General features: G+C 41.0%; 1 protein-coding gene across 2 annotated transcripts in view; it reads left to right on the top strand.

Moving 5' to 3' along the window:
- LOC308057052 (uncharacterized protein) overlaps nucleotides 1-17,910 on the top strand; it is a 38,563-nt gene extending 20,653 nt beyond the window's left edge. Inside the window, exons 2-5 of one of the 2 annotated variants that reach the window (XM_080373170.1) lie at nucleotides 10,062-10,160; nucleotides 10,394-10,486; nucleotides 10,982-11,122; nucleotides 13,618-17,910. In XM_080373170.1, coding sequence (XP_080229296.1) covers nucleotides 10,062-10,160; nucleotides 10,394-10,486; nucleotides 10,982-11,122; nucleotides 13,618-13,626 — 342 coding nt within the window. In that variant the 3' untranslated portion in view covers nucleotides 13,627-17,910. Of the gene's footprint in view, nucleotides 1-1,960; nucleotides 2,032-10,061 lie in introns of both variants that reach the window. The other variant, XR_013925100.1, reaches the window with a different exon arrangement.
- The last annotated feature ends 2,310 nt before the right edge of the window (nucleotides 17,911-20,220 follow it).

Below are 20,220 nucleotides of genomic sequence, written 5' to 3'. Positions count from 1 at the left end.
AAGAAATTTCTGAAACTAAAAATTTTGAGAAAAAAAAAAAAAAAGTAGAAAAAAGTAATTCTTCAAATTGTCAAATGATAACAGCCAACTGGATTTTTTAAAAGTGCCTCAGATCTGTTCTTGAACAACTGAGGTTTAATTTATGGTCACACATTAAAGAATGTTGCATTCTGTTGAGTTTAGTATCAAACTCGGATTAATATGCGTACTATTCTCCCAGTCTCATTTGTGAGCATTTGTCACTGCCAAGAATAAGCATATCTGTAAAAAAGGAAATATTCTGTAATAGTTTTAACTTGAAATCAGTGCCACTGCCAGGAAAAGTAACCAGGATAATAGAATTTTTCCTGCAAATGTTATTTTTCTTTTCTGGGTTCTAGTGAAAATATGTGGCTTCATTCCATTGAAAAGGTTTCAGGTATTTTGTTTAACAATAGAGGGCATTGTATTTATTTCAGTGATCGATGCAGAGATGAAATGTCAGAGTAAGCAAACTTTGTGTGCTCTGGTGTCTTTGGCCTGTTCTGCCTTGAGCACACAGTTGTTGGTAGATGAGGTAACTCTGTTAGTAAAGAAATTAACAGAAAGAATGTTAATACTAAGATGAGCCAAGGAGGGCAACTAGAGGGCAGAAAAGGCACTTTTCTCCAATTTCTTGTTAGGCCAGTCAAAGCTGAAATCCCAAGGTTTGCATGATGTGATATCAGATATGCTCAGTGCATAGGAAAAAAGTGTGGTCATAGTACAGTAAGACAGCAGATGTTATGACAGACAGCCTTCAGCTGAGGTTGTCAGAAATTTATGTGGCATCAAAGCATTCCCATCTTACCAGATGTCCTACTCCATGAGCCAGATAGGCACCTACAAGCTGGCTCCCTGGCTGACTTTTTCTCTGAGGCCCTGAGCGAAAGAGAAAGCTGATTAGCTTGAGATCCAAGCAGACTGCAGTACTAAACACTAGATAAATTAAACTAATCTGCATTCTGCTCATAAAGATTCTTTCTTGGAAAGAAAAAGTTTCAGATGTATTGTCTACTCCAGATATATTACATACTCTCTCCTCTGCCCCAGTTCAGGTTTTTAATTGAAAAAGAGTTACGTAGCTGGAAAAAGCTAGATCTGGACTTTAAACTACAGTGCATAATGCTGCTTTCTCAAGTAATAAAGACTGGGCACACCAAATTTGGAACAGAACACACAGAGAGTTTCCACCCCTTAGAAAACTTACCCAGCAACAGCCCACATACTAGGCTGGCACAAGGGAGCACAGCATATGACTGCTATGGAGCAGCATAGACGCATCCATCACTTGTAGGAAGTTATGTGTCTTATGTGACACTGTCATGTACTATATTTTACAGTCTTTCTCCCCTATCATTTTTAGATTTGAAAAGGCAGAAGACTGTTGACTTCATCTTTTCCATTGGGCAGATGTTCTTTCTTTTCCCCTCCCATGTTTCTCAAAATCATTTAAATTAGATTTTAGTGATTTTAACAGACATGAGAGGTGTCATATTGAAAACCCTGACAACAAAGTCCTAAATTAGTTTAATTTACGCAGATGATCACACAACAGTGTCACACACTGGCTTCAGCCAGCAGACCTTGGCCATATTCTGAACATGTAAAGGGCAAGTTCTATGCATATGAAACTAATTTGGGTTTTTTAGTTTATTTCCTTTTGAGCTCTCTTCTAATGCAGCAAATGATGGCACCATTTGTATTACCCTTATACCACAAGCATGTCTTTGTAGGGCATGTGTTGTACTCTGTCTAGCGGTTGTAATGCCAGTTGCTAGTGACCTAAGATAGCCTAGTGCACTAGCAAGTACCTTTAAAAGTATGTTAATTAGATTAATCAGGTAATTTCCTAAAAAAACAAACAAAATCATAAATACATAAAAATTTCTATAGCCCCACATATACTTATGTATGGATATGTACTTTTGTATTCATACAGTTCCTAGTGATGTGATTCTTCCAGTGGACACAGTTCTGGGATAATTGCATAGAAATTCAACTTCAGTTCCAGTAAGTGACTGTCTATCTCTTTAAGTATAGTAAGTGAACAGTTTTGCAAGATTTTTATCCATGTTTTTGAAGAATAATCTCTTAGGTTTTACAACTTAGGAATTAGAAATCTTGACTATTTTAATGTCAGTTTAAAAAGGGTTAGAATAGCTGCAAATAGTGTGCACAGTAAATCTGTGCCATGGCAGAAACAATCAGAAGGTAAAGAGTAATGATTAAACATTTAATCAGAAGCATTATACTTTGTTGTGTTCTCATTGTAGCTGCAGGAAAAGATGCTGTAACAGATCTTTAAATAGAAAACCTGAGGCTAAATTCTACTTCATCCATCAAAAGCAGCTGCTAGGAGATGACCTAATTTTAGTGGCTTATCAATTCCTTAGTGCTTGTTAGTTGATGTAACTTTGATCCTCTGATGCTAGATGACTTTTGTGCTGAATATAGCTAGAATTTAATGTGAATCTTTTGGATGGCTGCCCAGCCAAGCTGCATAATCCAAACAAAGAGAGCGAGCAGTACATGATTCAAGCTACTCACGTGTACAATAATACAAATATATGTATCCTGATTCCTTTGGGCAATCAGCTCCATGTCACCAAGCACATATTTCAAATACAATGTCCTTGTGGATTTTTTTGGTGGATTTTTTTTTTCCTCCCAAACAATGCTTTGCTTTTCATTGGAAAAACAACACAAGATACAGTGAGACTCAGCTGCTGCCAAGAAATAATGATAGAGTCAATAATTGCAGGACGTTTTTAATGAATGTTTTCCAAGCAAATCATTGCCATTTCAAAGGGCTGTTATTTCTATTTGTGTAGAGATTAGCCTACATGTTATCAAGGAGAGGGAATGGTTCTGTGTTTTTTTATTATTAGTTTTTGTAGCATTTTTAAGGAAATTTTTTTAATACTAGAAAATATCTTTGTCTCTCATTCTATCTTACTTTTTATCTGGACTGTAACTTGTTTTCCTTTTCCTTTCTCTTTTTCTCTTTTTGGCTTTTCACTAAAACCATCTGTGACACACATGCAAGTTTGCTGGGTGTGTGAGCAATGCTTCACACATATTTACTTGCCCTACTTGGCATTATTTGCTAGTCATTAAATATTATGCAGGAGTTTTTCATGTCCCATTTTTTTTTATTCCCTTAGCAAGCTAAGGTAGGAAGGAGAGAGTGGTCAGGCTGTTGTACAGTGCAGGTTTTGCCTTTTTTTTTTTTTTTTTTTTTTTTTAATTCCTGGGAGAGTAGCTGTGCCTAGAGTTTAGACTGGGGAGGATTTAGACTGGGAGGATTAAACTGGAAGGATTTCTGGGTTTTCTTGCTGGCACCGACAATCATGCATTGTGTGAGCTTGGGCCAGTCACTTAGGGCTTGTTTTTCACACTCCAGTTGAAATAAATTGGAACTGCGTGTGCTCAGCACCTCTGCAAACCAGGTCATTTATCTCTTCTTCTTTCATTTGTGCACTGATAAATACAACAATCTTTTCCTTTGCGTATGCAAACTGGGTAGAAGGTTACAATATGGGCAGTTAAACATGCAAATCCCTCATTTTGATACACAACCGTCCATTTCATGCTATCAGGGATTTCTACATTTGTGAGCCTTGGGTTCTTTTTGGAAAAATGGGCCATAAATAACAAAATCTATACAGACTTGTCAGGGAGGCACAGCTGAAATCAATATGTTTGTGTAGCTTCTTTTTTACAGTTTCACTTCTAAAATACTATTAGCTATAACAATCATTTTAGCCTACTTTATTACTGGATTAAACCATGTTGTCAATGTGCAAATGCCTTGGGCTTTACATGCTAATTGTAGGTTATTACAAGACCCAGCGTTAGCTGTTTGACACACTTTTGGATTCTTAGGTGGACTTAATTATCCTTTCATGGTACCTGTATTTCTTCAGTGACAGGAAGTGTCCAAAGTCACTAGCCTGCAATTTGAGATTGCCCCAGTGAAATGCCTAAGCTGAGGCAGTTACAGGCATTTCACTATGCCCTATGGACACAGAGAAAGGGCCAGATCTGGTTAGAAAAGCAGGAGAAAGAAAACATTTGTAATAAGCGGTCAGATTGATGTTTGGTTTTACTTTGCCTACCTCTGCTCAAAAAAACCCAACCCAGTAATAAGAACAGATTTCTTCAATAAAAATGAGCGTGACCATTTAAATGCTACTGTTCTTGATATAAAAACATCAGTGGCTCCTGGCTCCTGTGTCCTGCTTGTGTAGGAACTTGCTGGAAATCAAAAGCACTGAGGGTCTTGCGGTCACAAGATACTGTCCACCAGCTTCATTGCTGTTCTGCTGCTTTAAAATGATCAAATCTTGGTGAACATCCCAGTTAAAAAAAAAAAAAAAAAAAAAAAAAAAAATTATGTTCAGTAACTTTGTTGCGGAAATTTTTAAATGCTTGTGTTTTGCCCAAAGTCCTGCCCCCTTCTTTGCCACTGTCCCTAGGCCTGCAGAATGTCCCTTTTCTCATGGGACAGGCAAGCCCATCACACAAATGAGATGCAGAGCGGTGTCTGTACGTGCTAGAGGAAGTCTTTATTCCCAAGACCATGTGCTTTCACATGTCTCCGGCACATGTATCAGTCATGGGCTGGGCAAATGCTTACCTTTTTCTTGCATGAGGTACACACCTCTAGTGATGCAATGGGAAGATTCACAGCGTGTGTACAACCCCTGGCTGTGTTTCAGGCTACTGGAATTTCCCTAACCAGAAGATCAGTCACTTTTGTGGCAGAACAAAGAGCTGGGCCTCTTATGCTATTGCCCCAGCTTCCCAAACTGAACCTGATAATTACAGTGTTGTGTGTAACCCTGAGCTTACCATGAGTTTTCAGTGAAACTGTACCAGATTAAACACTTATGTCCCAATTTTGTTCCCACTGGACTGGAGAGTTTATTATCATCAATGGATATAATCTTAGATGCTTTATAAGTGCCAGAGAACAAACAAACAGCTGCTGCCTCTAGAAAGGGGCAATGTATTTTGAGAATGGGGACTTCTCTTGCTGGCCCTGGGCAGATCCCATATTCTTGCTGCCTCGTAGTCCCTGTGCAGCACAGATAGCATTGTTTTGCCCTCCTTCATTGTGGCTGTGTATGAAGGTTAAATAAATCACTTGAAAATTACAAGCATTAAAGTTATTATTATTCCATAAAATCACCAGGAGCCTCTTGCTTCTACTCAATCTCCTGGCTTCTGATGTTTCAGTTAAAAATTCATACTGGTGGGATAGTTTTTGCTGCATTTATGGCTCCGTATTTTGTTGAAGGTTTTGTGATTCTTTTTGCTAGTGAAGAAAGCTCCTACCTTATGTGATATTCTGAAGATTAATTTCATACTTCATGGTAGTGAGTCAATATTGCAAAATGCTAGGCCTTACTACTGGCGAGATTGTATTAAGTAGTTAGGGCTGATGGGAGTGAAAGTGCCCTGCTTGCAGGGTGAACTGCTAAGCAGCATCACCAACTGGCCTAGTTGCCTGATTTACAAAGGAAGCCAGCTGAGTCAAGGATGGGCTGAGAACCCAGATGCATCTCATTGACCTGGATGTGGCAGCTGTACTCTTCTACCTGTACTTAACCCATATTCTGGATATCTCTGGATGTGGGTTAACCTAGATGCTGAATATTCCTGTGTGTTTTTCAGTTTACTTGTTATGTTTGTGAATGCAACGTAAATGAGGCTATGGTGCTGGAAAGTATGATATTACCTGCATGAAAACAGGCTTTTAAATCCAGCAGTTCCTAACAGTTACAAGAGCAAATGTGGTCAAACATGTGAAATGACCCTGAAATGTTTTTGGAGTCCTACTTGTTCTTCCAGCAGCCTTGAACTTTTCAGTGGTGTGAAAACCAGTTTAGACATGGATTACTTGTTATAGAGACATTAGCACTGAGCATTGCTAAATGATCACAAATGAGCAGTTAGCAATTTGAAAGCACTCAAATTCTGAAATGTTTCTTTAATGGAACCAATATCCTACCTAATGTTTGCTACAGGTCAAGTGAAAAAATGTGGATACAAAATCAGATAAAATACTTACCAAATTCTACCCTGCTTTCTGATTTGTACGCTTCTTTGCACTTTATCCATGAAGTGCCATGTATAAAAGCTTATCTTTATAAATTCTTATGCTTTGCGCCAAATTACATGCCCCTGTAGTTACTCCGGATTGACAGGGCTAAAACTGAAAACTGAGGTTTCCCTGTCCAAAATACTACTATTTGTTCCTGCAGTCAGACATCTGTGCATGGAAGAACAGCATAAAATACCATTTTTTGCCTTTCAGTGAGTGAACAGAGACTTTTGGGCATTTTTGGGCACTTTCTGAGGAAAAGATCTCATATATGCGTGGTTAAAGTACCAAACACTGATCACAAGCATGCAATCCCTTTGCTAGTAGTCCATAAAGATCCACCTGTCTAACTAGGCCTTTGGAAAATACTTTGAATAAAAAAATGTGTTTGTTAGTCAAGGAAGAGACTGAAAAATACCTTATTTTGGCATGCATCAGCATGCAAGACCCATGGTGCTGGAAACAGTGTCAGCTGTGACCTTCACTGAAACTTTAGAAGCAACCTCGTTCATGATTTTTGCTGTAAATAGTGTAACAACCACCATCAGCACTGTTTTTGGGCGAAAGTCTGGAAGCCTGTGGTCTTTCCTGGGTCAGTAGGGTAAAGTCAATGAGGGGCAGCTGTGCTCAGTAAGTGCCTACAGAGCTCTGGAGGCACCTGAGCAAGGCTGGGAGGCCTCTGGTCAGGCATATTGCAGTTTTGCCTCAGTACATTATTGGGAGTAGCTCTGTTTGACTTGTCCATGATCACATGTGATAACCATGGGTAAGCAGGGGATGAAGCCAGGTCTTCTGCATCCTTGGCTAGGACCTCAGGTAGTGCACCATCTTTCTTACCTTTTTCTGATGTTTTAACTGACAGAAGAAACTGGCATTGAAGAAACAGTGAGACTGCTACAGCCAGAGTGACTCAGACAGCTATGAATTTCTTTGCTGTGTTGGTGATTTGTTGTATAAAAAACATAATAAAAATTAACAGTGCTGCAATTATGAGGGTTGCAACAGAGTTAGTTGCCAGGCCTAGGTTTTCAAAAGCAGTTTCCTTAGTTTATCTTACGTTTTTTTATTTTCTTACAGCTTGAGAAAATTCAGGAAATAAGACTTGTGTTGTTTAAGAATGCTCAGTGTCTTTTTTGGAAGGAAGACCCAGGCTGTGCTACATTGCCATTAATGGAAATGAGAGTTAAGAGACTAATCCTTTTGCAGCAGGGGAGATTAGAGCATATTGTGAATATGATTTCAGTATATATACTAAGTTCCCCAAGGGTATCTCATCAACAGCAACTTCAAAAGTTACTTTTATGCCACTTCCACTCAGCTGACAAGAACACTTGACATTTTGAGAAGGTTTAGAATAGAAAACATTAGCAGTTCGTGTTGATCATGTAACTCATTGGCAAAAACACTACTGTTTAAATATCATGTTCAGTCATCGCTGGATTGCAATCTAATGAGCGTAAAAGATGAGTACTTCTCAAAAGTGACTTGTTTTGTAACTTTTACGGTTACAAACTTGCAAAATGAAAAACATGGACATTTACTTCCCCCCAAATATCATTTTCAAGGACAATGTCCTTTTGTGCTTTGGAAAGACACTCCAAACAGTTGTAAATAAATAGTCATGGTTCTGTACTTTCTGCTTGGTGAAATCTCTATAGGAAATTTTCATTGTTATGAACAGGATCAGTAATCTTGCTAATGTCATAGTTACCAAGCATGTTCTAGCTTTTCTTTGAACACTTCCAGCTTTATGGATGTATTTAGACATTATCAAGGTAGTGTTCCAGGTAATCCTCAAGTAAATGGAAATATAATGTCCTTTTCCCTCCAACTGACATAATCACTGCTTGACTTTTCCTCTAATCGAAATGACCAACTTTTAGAATTCACTTTGGCATGGGTTAAGGAGTAGTATCACTGATGTCTTTAACTCACTTGTTTATTTAACTTCTTCCGAGTATATAAGTTGTTGAATAAAAATGACCTTCCCCTAAATATATTTGAGTGGCTATGCTATATTACACTAATGACTGCAACATGCAGAAAGCCAAAACAAGCATTTTGCCGGTATCAACAGAAATGACGAAAACACAGTTTGCAGCAATGTACAAATTATTGCTGCCAGCTTGCAGTTCCCAAGTTAACTCTTGATGAAGTTATAAATCGTGACAGTGAATACTGTTTCTGTCTTGAGTCACACTGTGGGCCAATTTCTGCTGTCATAAATTAAGACTAAAACCATTACAATTAGATAGTTCTATTTCTGGCCAACTAAAATAAGGATTTGCCTTCCAAAAATCAAATGATGATGGTGAGAGATGGAAAAAGGCATACATGGTAATTTCTGTTGCACGGCTTCAACAAGTTCAGGTACAGAGGTGGAAGATAACTCAATGATTCAGTCTGGGCGTTAACTTAGGCCAAGATGTGTGGTTCAGAGCCTTGTTTGTGAACAAGGAAGTAAAAGAAATCTAATTTCAAGCTCCATTGGAAATTGAGAGGAAGCAAACAATATCTGAGAGATAGAAAGCAAGGAAGGGATAGGATAAAAATTCATGAGAGATATAAGGGGGGGGGGAGAGGAATGGAATTTTTTATCTGAATCCTCCCTAAATGTCTTCAGAGACTTCATTCCAGACCATTCTAGTTTTAACTTTTTAAAAACAAATCCTCCCTCTTGTTTTAAATAGGGGTATGCTAGATTTAGAAGCACTTATCCAAACCACCCAGGCTTTAACTTTCAGGGTTCAGAAAAAATGGGACCTGGAACTGAAACAGCTTTGGTTTGGCTTTTGCAAAACCCAAGCCATGGTTGTTTTTTTGGTTTGGTTTTTTTTTATTTTATTTTTCCATAGCCAGGCTAAAGCCCAACCAGAGAACTAGCAGTGAATATGTAAGAACAGCACACACTGAAAAGAACAACTGCAATTCAGCTGCCTCACTCTATGCAGTACTGACTTACGGGATACTGGAAAGATAGTAGAAATGTTTCCACCCAGGAGTAGCTATGGAAGGAAGCTGGATCATTTTGAGAGCATGGAGCTGTATTGACGTAATAGTGAAGCTGTCTCCACAGACTTCCACTGACGTTACATCCCAAATCTATCTGTGCTAGATAGCTTGCGTCTTGGCTGAGAATAGCAGAAAGTCTGAAACCTTTTCAAGTATAGTGTGTGTACCCTGTTTCACTTCATTGCTTTGCTTCATTACTGTGGTAATCTCCTTCACTGCGAGTGTTTATAAAAAGCTTGTTCTCCAAGTTAGAAAACTAGAATTGCTTTCATTGTTGGACTTCTTCCGAGCACCATCATTAATTAGAAACATATTTTCTTCAAATCTTTTTTCACAACCTTTTGTTTGGAAACTTCACTATGTAAAGACCTGAGTAACAACACATTTGCCAAAGGCTGTATTGTCCAAGGGAAGAGTATCTATGCTTCTCTCCTTTTTCCTCTTGTACAATAATGCTTCATTACTGTTGTTGTTTGAAACTTTCTATTATCAGCGTATCTCCTGTACTGCACTTTCAATGTTCAATAGCTGATAAAAGAAATAAATTTTAAACACGTTTTCCTAAAGATAAGGTTTTGAATTAACTCCCTCTCAACCTCTAAAATCTTGGTGATTTTTTTTTAACAGTAATTTGCCAAGACTTTTCTTAAAGTTTCCAGAGCAGAGCAAGCTTAGAAATTCTAATCATAATGTAAGCATTTTCAAATGAGGGTATTCCTTCTGAAAACATGTTCACTAACAAACAGATATGTGGAAAAAATTAAAAATATCTCAGAAAAATTCCAGGCAATCTTAGTGCGTTTATCATGAGATTAATCTCCATTTTATGAGCATTCCACTGATCCTTTAAATTTTTTTTCATCCTCTTTTCTTTAATGTTTTGTTAGAGAATAGTCACAAACTATTTTGTCTTTTCCAGGCAGAATATGGAAGGGTTGTTGCATGTATCCCTGGAGTGTCTTGGTCAGAGTTTTTCTGGAAAGAAGCCACATGTACTTCAAATACTTCCCTGCACAGGGTCAGTGGGATGCTCTGGGACATGTTTTGAAATAAAAATGTAGCATAAAATTGTAAACCCTAACAACAAATTTCTTACTGTGGAAAACTTCTGTACAGACTGATGATGTGTACAGAACAGTGATTCAGTATTAGTGTAATTTCCTGTAATAGAGAGCCAATTTTTAGGGCACTGCATAGAAGAAAAACATCTGCTGACTCACCCTCATCTTGCTCCATCTTTGTATATTACAGTTACGTCTGGTCAGTATCAGCCTTGGGTTGATGCTGCTGCTGACACCTATGTCCTGTTTTAATTCTCTTCTATGGAAGGGGCATAGGCCCAATGTAAGTGTGATATGAGAACAGGTGAAATTCCCACCTGCTATTTTATACTCTTTCTTTTTTTTTTTCCTGTGCAGGAAAGGCTGGGGTTTGGGTTGGGTTGTGTTGTGTTGGGTTGGGTGGTTGTGTTTTTTTTATAGTTTGAGCTAACATCACAGATAGACTCATGGGTGGGTGTATATCCAATACACATATTGCTCTAAGAACAGGTGGGAATAGCTGTAGAGACTCATTAGTTTTATAGTTCCACTGTTGTTGCCAGAAAATTACATGCTGCTTTTCCCCAGCCCATTTTGAACTGGAAGAGCTGCCAGAAACTTGCCCACCATTTTCACATAAGCAGTATGTGATCTGAGAGGTGGGAGTTTTGGAGTGGTACATCCATCTACTGGCTCTCTTTGAGGGAGAACTAGAGTCATTTGATCTAACCTGGAGGGAGAGGCTGTTCAAACCACTGGCAAAGGTGAAAAACTTGAGTCCTGTTCTTTTTGGATACAGCTACACACATTTGCTGGAGCCTGGTGGATGGGCCCATTCATTTTTGGTGGTGGAAACAAGGACAATGCGCAAACTAATGTGATAATGCTTGGAAAATGCTGTATGAAACTACACAGCAACAGTGGTGGCAGGAGCTGGACAGTAAGTGTAAGATCACCTGGTGGCTTACCTTCTTGAGAAACCAGGGACATCCACTAGAACTGAAAACCAGTTACTCCAATCTGTGACAGAAGTGGCATAGAGAAGAATTGTGACATTTTTGATATTCCAAACAGAAGCAAAGGGAGGGACCTCAGACATCTCTGCTCTTTCTGCCTATCCTCTTCTCCTGCTGTAAGTGTAGGAGCATGCTGCCCTTCTGGCTCACAATAAAATTTCCTCTCAAGTGAAACATCTAAATCTACAGTGGTCTGAGGGAGCAGAATATCTTCTGGGAGCTCAGTGTCACCCTAAGTGAAAAGAGTGGAGGTGCTGGATTTGGGGGCAGGTGTTTGATGCTTCTACAGTTGCTGATGGGTTTTGGAGACTGGAAAACATTCAGGCCTGGCCATTCCCAAGGAATGCAACACATCATCCTGCTGGGGGTGGCACATACCATCCTCTGCTGTCCCCTGTTGCCTGCAGAGAGGCTAGGAGTACTGTCTTAGTACACCAGCCATGGACCTGGTTTGCTCCTAGAAATGGGAACACTTTGCTGAGGAAGGATACAAGAGTTTTTGGAAGGCTCCAGCATTATCCTGGGGGATGAGACTGCATATCAGAGGGTTTGGAGAGGAGAGAGGAAATGCAAGATGCTGTTGAGTGTAGCAACATTAAATGTAGTTTGTGTCTGATAATTTAGAGAATTAGAAACTGCACTTGTGAATAAACAAATCAGAGCATTGCTGTGATGTGGAGAGCACAATATAGTAAGTAGCACAATGATGTCTTCATGATATCGGGGCTACATGCTTTGCATGGAGGACTTAAACATTTACTAGCAGTAAAATCCATCAGGAAGGCAATTGTTTCCTCATATCAGCTTCCTCCAAAGCCAGCACATTGAAAATAGGCTGTTTCCTTCTTCAGACATTCTTTCTGAGATGATAGAAACTCCCCCAGCTGCAGCCTTAGCACAGGAACATGTTGACTTAATGCTTTCTGTTCACTAATGATTTTGTATTTCGGACTTCATTGATGTACTTCTGCAGATTCTAATTTGATCTTGAATTTAAGGAATAGAAAATCCTGATAAACATCTGTGCTGTCATCCGGGCTGTCATGAATGCAAAGGACAAAGCCTTTGTAGTAAAATGTCTCCGACATACACCCATGAGAAGTGTTTGATGTGTTGTAACAGGCATCTGTCTAAAAAAAATGTTTTTCCTCTTTGGCTTTGTTGAGTAGACTGTAGAAGTAAATGACACAAAGTAACCCTTCTTTCCCTGTCCTACTGCCCTTTTCTTTTCGTTTGATCTTGCAGTGATGTGATAATGGTGAGTCTGTTAACTTGAAAGCAATTTCTGTAATGACTTATATCACGAACAGAGGGAGGTTTATTTTCTGCTGCTAAAGGGACATCTAAGTATGAGCTAGAGGTTAGACCTGTTTTGAGAGAGAAAACTGAGCAGCCTATTTCTACCTCTGTCACTGAATTGCTCTGTCAAACTGGGCAAGTCACTTCTTTCTGCCTTGGGCCTTTGCTGTGCACTATACCATTCAGCTCTTGCACTACTAGCAAACGTTTTTCATGGCTTAATCATAAATGACTGCCTGCATGCTAATCAGCCTCAGCCAGTGCAAAGTTTATTATCCTTATTTTCAACCTTTACTTCATTTCAGGGGACACGATACTGGTTTTGATTTAGGTTTGGTCACAGCTTGCAGAAGGGAAAGGAAGAAATTGCGGAGGTCTGCAGAGGAGGTGCAGGCAATGGCGTGGACTGTAGGCTGATGGGAATTTCTGGGCTCAGGTCTGGACTGAACCAAAGACACTGGCATCAGAGAAGCATTATTACAGCATTTTGGCTGGGCCTGGATTAGTTTAAAGAACCAGCTGAGCTACTAGCAGCAATATACACAGAGCAGGCCAGCCTTCCAAATAAGTCCTGTGTCTCACATGGCTGCACTTGACTTCTGGTCACCAGGTTTTTACTGTGCTGCTGCTTGAACTGGTTCAAGTAACACTAGCTGAGGTGTGCTGGCCACCTCTTGCAGCTGTAGTTTGGAGGTAGTGAGTGCTTGTGAGCTCAGAGTGGCAAATGAGAAAGTTGGATCTGTCAGTCTGCCAGCATGCTGCATCTGCACGAATGCACAATCCATTGAAAAGCAATTGACTGGCCAAGCCCTCCAAATACCAGGGCAAAGCTGTGCCAAGAGCTGTCTCCCTGACAACCACGTGAGAACTCTTATATTTGGAAAAAATTGGTCACAATCAGTCTAGAAGGGAAAAACTTGTGGAAATCCTTCTGCACTAGACAAGACTGCAGTTTTGCCATCTGTAAAGGGAGAAAGATGGCAGGAGCATCCCATTCTGTGGCAATACTGGAAATCTAATCTGTAAGTGCATGCAAAGACAACAGGATGAAGTCAGAAGTAAGGGAACAATACAATGTGTGTGAAAGTAGACTCACATAATTTCTGCATTTTGTACACAGGCAGCCTAACAGAAGAGACTCCGTGCTGCAAAATGTCTGCTGTCTGCATCCCTGGAGAATCAGTAGGAGTTGAAAAAAAACTTCCAAATGTTGCATGCATCTGTGAGGGAAACAAGGAAGCTGCCTTTTCCCAAGTTATCAACAGGGAAACCTGGAAATAAAGAGATTAACAGGCTTTGTGTGTAGTGCAATGTGTTGTTTTTTTCATTTTGATGCACCTGAAAAAGAAGTAAATCCCCCAAATTTCCCAGTATGATACGGCAAAGCAAACCCTATGAAACCCTGCAGCAGTTGAAAGAGTGTCTTCTTGCCCTCTGCCCTTTGTCCTTTTGAGGGGAAATGTTGGGTGGCACACAACATATAAAGGGCTAATGATAGGCTAGCTGCTAAAAGGTAATGCTTGTGGCTTTGAGTTTCAGGAGCAGAGGAACAGGAGGGCAGCCTGTTCATACCACATGTCTGAGGGTACCTTACTCACGGGAAGCACTGTCAGACTATAAAGTGCTCTGTTAATTACTGTTGACATTGCATAGAGAGCTTCATGCTGTTCTTTCTCTGCCTGCTTCAGTGTAATTTGTTTGAGAAAGTACTTTTTCTGTGCTGCAGATATGTAAATTCATATACTCTACTGCACTGACAGATGTGTCTTTGTTTTAGAAGAAGCCATTATTTTTTTCAGTGCTGAATGTGAATGGAGCATTTCACATTGGTAGCTTCCAAAAATATTTATAAAGCAAAGCTGAGCAGCTCAAGATATTTTGCCCTCCTACACTGACATTCACAGGCCTTTATAACAGCGTTATCAAAAGCATTTGCAGTGGAACGTGCATGAGTTGGCCACAAAGACTGTGTTAGTCAACAAATGGCTGAAGGCACACATTTTAGCCAACTCTACACAATGTGTAGCAGAACCCATTTAACACAGCTGTAGCTAACGGGGCAGATATGCTATATTGTGGGTCGAAGACTACCTTATAATGATCCTTAGCTCTCATAACCCCTGCTTATCTGAGGAAACAGAGGATCAATAAGTAGAAAGGGACTAAAATTTGCCTTTCTTCCTCTTTCTGCTGGTATAGTTTCACTCTTCACTGATCTCCGCAGGCAGTGTTCGCTTTGAGGCATTCCATGATGCTGGTAATCTGGCTGTGAACGGTGGTATTGTTTGCCTTCCACATTTCACTGCTGATGATTACCAAGGTGTCCTTTAGCTCACTGTCCTGTTCATTGATTCTTCCTGAACATGCTGCTAAGAAAAGAAGCATCCTGCATCCACTTGAGCAGAGAGGAAGGCTCCCTATAAACACATAAATGCATCAAACTAACTCAGGTTTCATTATAAATTAAAATGACCTGTCTGCCAATTGATTGTAATAATTTCCACAGTCTTCACTGCTGTATTGAAATCCAGGGCTTCCCGTGTATTTCTTCCCACAAGCAGTCCAAATGAACTACATCTGCAATCCGTGCCCTCCAGTTGCAAGCAGAAGAGCGTGGCTGACTGCCCTTGTTAGTATAGTGATCATAATTGACACTGATTGGGTGCTAAAACTGTATGTATTCCATGTCCATCCTCATCTTTGTGCATTTTCATCTTTAAAGTCATAAAGGGTTGTATAGTAGATAGCAGCAACTCCAAGGAAAACTACTTATAAACTTGCTAAATAACGTATGTCTCCATTGGCTTTGGTGAGTCCATCCCTGCCCAAAGAGATCAAGGACAGAGGGAGGGGCTTAGCACCGTGCTGAAACACTCTGATTCTCCTCGATGGGCAAATTTTAAACAGTAGAAACTTCCCCCTTGCTGAATAGTACAGCAGGAATAGGCAGGGTCTGTCCTTCTACACTGTCTTGCCTTCCTAAATATGAGTTTGTGATGATGGAAAAAAGGTGGCCAGCTTTGCTCAACAATGAACAGGAACTCAGCCTAATCCCCCTTCTTCATTATTTAAGAGGAAAAAATATTACTGTAATATACACAATGCCTGCACCCTGGGTAAGATGACATTTCTCTTAAATAAGTGTAGAAGTTTCTTTCCTCATAATACTTTTGCTGTTTGGACACTGTCTTTTTCTGTATACTTGCATTTTTCTGTTACTAGATGATTTAAAAAAAAAAAAAAAAATTGCTGGTGAGTGTGTGACCCTTTTGTCATCTGTATGCAGTGTTAATTATGTGGTATTGAAGCTTGTCAAAATGAAAAGTGCCTCAGCTGAAGATCGTTTTCAGTGGAGATCAGTGATTGATTTCCCTTTTTTGTAAAAAGGCACTTATTTTGATGTTGTGCATTTTGGAGGCTTGTGGTTTGAAGTTACTTTTAAAACTTTGAAACAGGCAATAACAGCACCCTTTCAAGCATGTGTTGCAATGTATTTGCTACCCTTTTGCTTATAGCTTGCAGAAGGTGAAAAAGCAGTAACCCAAAGGTGACCCAAATGCAATTAAAGAAAGAAATATGGGTAAAAGTAACAGCAGCCACATGTGGTCTTTTGTACCTTACGGAGTGCTAATTCCCTTTAATTAAAAAACAAACAAGCCAACTCAATTTTCCCATTTGGTCAGTATGAAGTAAGAGATTACTAAACATTTTGATTAAAATGTTATTGAAGAAGCCACTCTTTTAGTATTTTGTGGACTGGGCTTCAACAGAAATGAGATACAGGCTTTGCCTCTAATGTAACCATGCCAAGGGAAGTGGGAATTGATATGACGGATCATCTCAGAATATCTGAAGAATTGGGTTAAAAGATGAAGGTTGACAGGGATGTTCTTCTGGCATGGGGTAGCCCTCCAGACGAAGGATGACCTGTATCTGTGTGAAAAGCATTTGTTTTTGATGGCCAAGCCATGACTGTGAAGTAAGCTTCATTTCCTCCGGGAGCTTATCTCAGATTTCACCAGCTCCTACTGCAAGAGAAGAGCACCTTTCTTTGACCTTGACAGTTCTGGCATAAAGGTTTAGGGGTGTGCAAAATCCCCAGACAAACACTCCTGTCCTTGAGGAAAGGATAAGTGAACAAAGACTTGATAGGTGACAGTGATGTTACCTAATGCATGACTGATTTGCACATTTATTCTGCTCTCACTGCAGTTGGAAGTGGCCACAGAAATAAAACAGTGCACGTTGTGACACCAGTGTGCCTGGATTAGTGAGCTGGTATATAGGTGTATGCCTAGACATAGGCACAATGCTGGAAGGTTCTTGACTTCCCAAGGAAGCCTTGAACTTGCCTGCAGAAGTCTTGCTAGATCTTTTGAACTTTGTAAAAATGCAGTTTCAAAATTAACCTCTTGCCCCAAAAGTACAAATGGGGTTTTGCAACCAGCTCATGAGATGCTCATCTTCCCATTGCAACATGGTATCTCTGCCTTAAGAAAGCTTTTTTTTGGCAGATGTCCATGAGATACTTGGGCTTGCCTGCTTACGCTCGGTAGGTGTACAATGCAGTACCCTTATGTGAAGCACCTTCCACTGAGAACAGGATTGCCACTGTACCGGATGGTGGCACCAGATACTGAGCAGCAGTGGAAGGCAGGTAATGCATGCTAAGATGTCCAACTGCGTGGAAAGATAGGAGAAACAAGAACTGCCCAAACTGGTTATAGAGGCCCAGTTAGGGGCTCCCTGATACTGGGTCTTGTTCAGGCAGGCTATGAAACCTGCTGTGGCAGGGTGGCTTCCTTTGGAAACAGCCCTGAACTCCCCTTGTTTTTTCATGCTCTCCCACTCCCATTTTTGTCCTAATTCCTTCTCCCCTTTTTATAGCGTTTTGATTGAAAGAATACACTGGCAAGGCTGAGCGCTGCATTGGAGGGAGGCCCCATGTAAACTGGTTCCAGATGTGCTGGAACTGGCCCGGCTGTGTGCACTGAAGAGGAAAGTGTGCCTCTCCTGTTAGGAGAAGGCACCCATGTGCCAGGCGATGCACGTGGCTGACTGCCACAATTACTAACGTAGTATTAACTGCATTAATTGTGGACATAAACAGTGTTCGGTGCCAAGCATGTCACAAGCTGATTATAAAAGCTGTGGTGTAGGCAGTTTCGAATTATGCTTCACTTTTAATTTTAAACGCCTTTCCCTCCCCCCTCCCCCTCCGAAGTTCCTTGAATGTGTCTGTGTATTTACAAAAACACAAATCTGTGTCGAGCGGGAATGCTATCAGGTTGTAAATACTCTAAGACTACCTGCTAACGGCTGGGAGCAAATTGTCATCGGACGCCTGGGGTCGAGGCCGGAGGGGCTGCAGCCCCCGGAGAGGGAGACCCCCCGCGCCGCCGCCCCCCCCCCCCCCCCCATCCGTCTATCCGTGAACCCCCTCCCCCCCCCGCGCTCCCCCCCCCCCCCAGCACGCCGCTGGGCGCAGCTGACCTACTTTTTCTGCATTTCTCCCCATACTGCCCGGACCCCTCCCACGCACGGGGCTCAGAGGCGTTTAACCCTTGGGAGAGCAGCCGCCGCCGCCGCCACCTCATCCCGCGCCCGTCCCCCGAGGTGGGCGCCCGCTGCCCGCGCAGGGGGGAGGCGGCCGCGGAGCGGGGCGCTGGCTGGTCGCGCAGGACCACAAGCCAGCCTGTCTCCGCAGCACCATCTCTTGGAGAGTTGATGGCCGCTGCCTTCATCTGAAGCAGGCTTTCTGTTTATCTGGTTATTGCATTGCGCTTCCCCGGGATTGGTGTCCGACCTGGCCGTTCGGTGCCAGTAATTAATCTTTAACAACGCTAATGATACCCATATTAAAATGAGAAGTAAATAAAATTGCCTGTATGCAAAGAAATGGTGCTGATGGCATTTCTGTACCAAGCGGCCCCACCTTCCTGCAAGGGGACAGACAGGTCATCACAGTGATTTGGAAAGGTGCTGCCCTTCGTCACTCGTGCTCCACGCTTTGTCTGGGAAAGGCTCTGTGATTGCTGTGACAAACTGCGTCTGGCACAGCGTATGCTGAATACTGGCTTGGTGTGAAAAGCACATGTAGGTGCTTTGTGGCAGACTGTGTGCTTAGCATGGTGAAATAGTGCTCAGTATGATTTTTGGCTGATGAATTGTAATTCACTTATGGATCGCAGTTTGCCTTCCTCTGTTTCTGCTAAAATAGTGGGGTCGTTTTTTGCTGTTTCTAGAAGAATGCTGAAGGAAAAGCCCTTTAGTTGCATAAAAGTTTGGAAAGGAGGAAGACGATGCTCTCTCATTTTTAAACATAAAACTCTTTCTACACAGGCCAGACTTAAAATGTTCTGAAATTGAAAATCTGGCTTGGGCACACACCTTTTGGAGTACAATAATCTTGGTTGTTTTGAAAAGTGTGTGCTGGGTTTTAATAAAGATTATTGGATTATTGAAAAACTGTATGGAACTTGTCAGCAAAGCATTTTCTCAAGTATATAAACACCACTGAGTATACAAACAAAGTGCACGCAAGTACATGCAGATGACGAAATGGGCACTTTGTCTGGAGAAGTTAAAGCATCCCTGGTGAGCTAGTATAACATGGAACTGAGGCAAAACTGCTGGGAAAGGAGTTTCCTGGCGGCATACGTATCTTAGGTTCAGGACCAGTGGGTGCCCATGGAGTAATCAAGCTCTGTGGTGCTGTGACCCTGGAGTGGTGGCTGTGGGTCACTCTTTTGGCTGTCGTGTTGTTGAAGGGTGGTGGGGATGGGCCCTGTTTGTGTGCCAAAGGAAGGCAGGTGCTTCTGTGTTTTGAGAGGACGGTCTGTCTTGTGTGCTTGGCTGTGCTCCATTGCTTTAAGACATTTCCCATGTTCTTGGCTGCTAGTGGCTGCTGACTTATTTGTAAACTGCATTTCGCAGAAGTTTTGAGTGAAGTAAGTGGAGAGTTGCAGGGACATCTGGGCTTGATCTTCCCCCTCCCGCAAAGAAGACACCTTTGGTCAAGCTTTGGGCTATCTAATGGTATTGGATTAGCCTTAGCTAATGTAATAGTGTCCTGCTGTTAAGGGTAATAAACAAATTCTCTACTGACTGTCAGATCTTTCAGCAGCTTTGATAGGAATAACATTCAGGTGTCAGTGATACAGCTGTAGTCCTTGGCAAGACTTTAGGGTACTATGCATGTGATACTGGGGTAATTCCAGTTCTATAAAACAAGGGTTCTATAGAGGGGTTATAGGTATTTGTTCATCTATATGGGTTAAGGTGCTGCTGTTTCCTATGTAAACATTTTCTTTCTCAAAACACAGCATGAATATTAGATTGCAGATGGCAGTGACCCAGAAGTATAAATTAGAAGGACTACTGGGTACAGCCAAGTACAACTGTCTACCTCCTTTGCATTTGTCACTTTCTCAGTAGCTGTTGTGATTACCAGATAATTCAGTCAGGCTTTATTTCTTTTTGTTTGTTTGTTTTCTAATAGCTGTATGCAAGTTGCAGGGAATGGTAATGTGCAGGGACAAAGAATTTGCACATTATACAGGGAGTACATTTTAGGTACCCATCCAAGCAGAAATGTGAAGATTTTTCAGAATAATTGGTAGGTAAAAAATCTCAGCTCAAATTTAGTGATCAGTTTACTATCGTAAACTGATCTTTAGTTTTCTTTTACACAAAATGACATTTTTCACTTTGTTAACAATTA

This window comes from Falco punctatus (assembly GCF_963210335.1).
Source record: "Falco punctatus genome assembly, chromosome: Z".
NCBI lineage: Eukaryota > Metazoa > Chordata > Aves > Falconiformes > Falconidae > Falco > Falco punctatus.
Note: the sequence above shows the minus strand (reverse complement) of the source record. Positions and strands in the feature narration are given on the sequence as shown.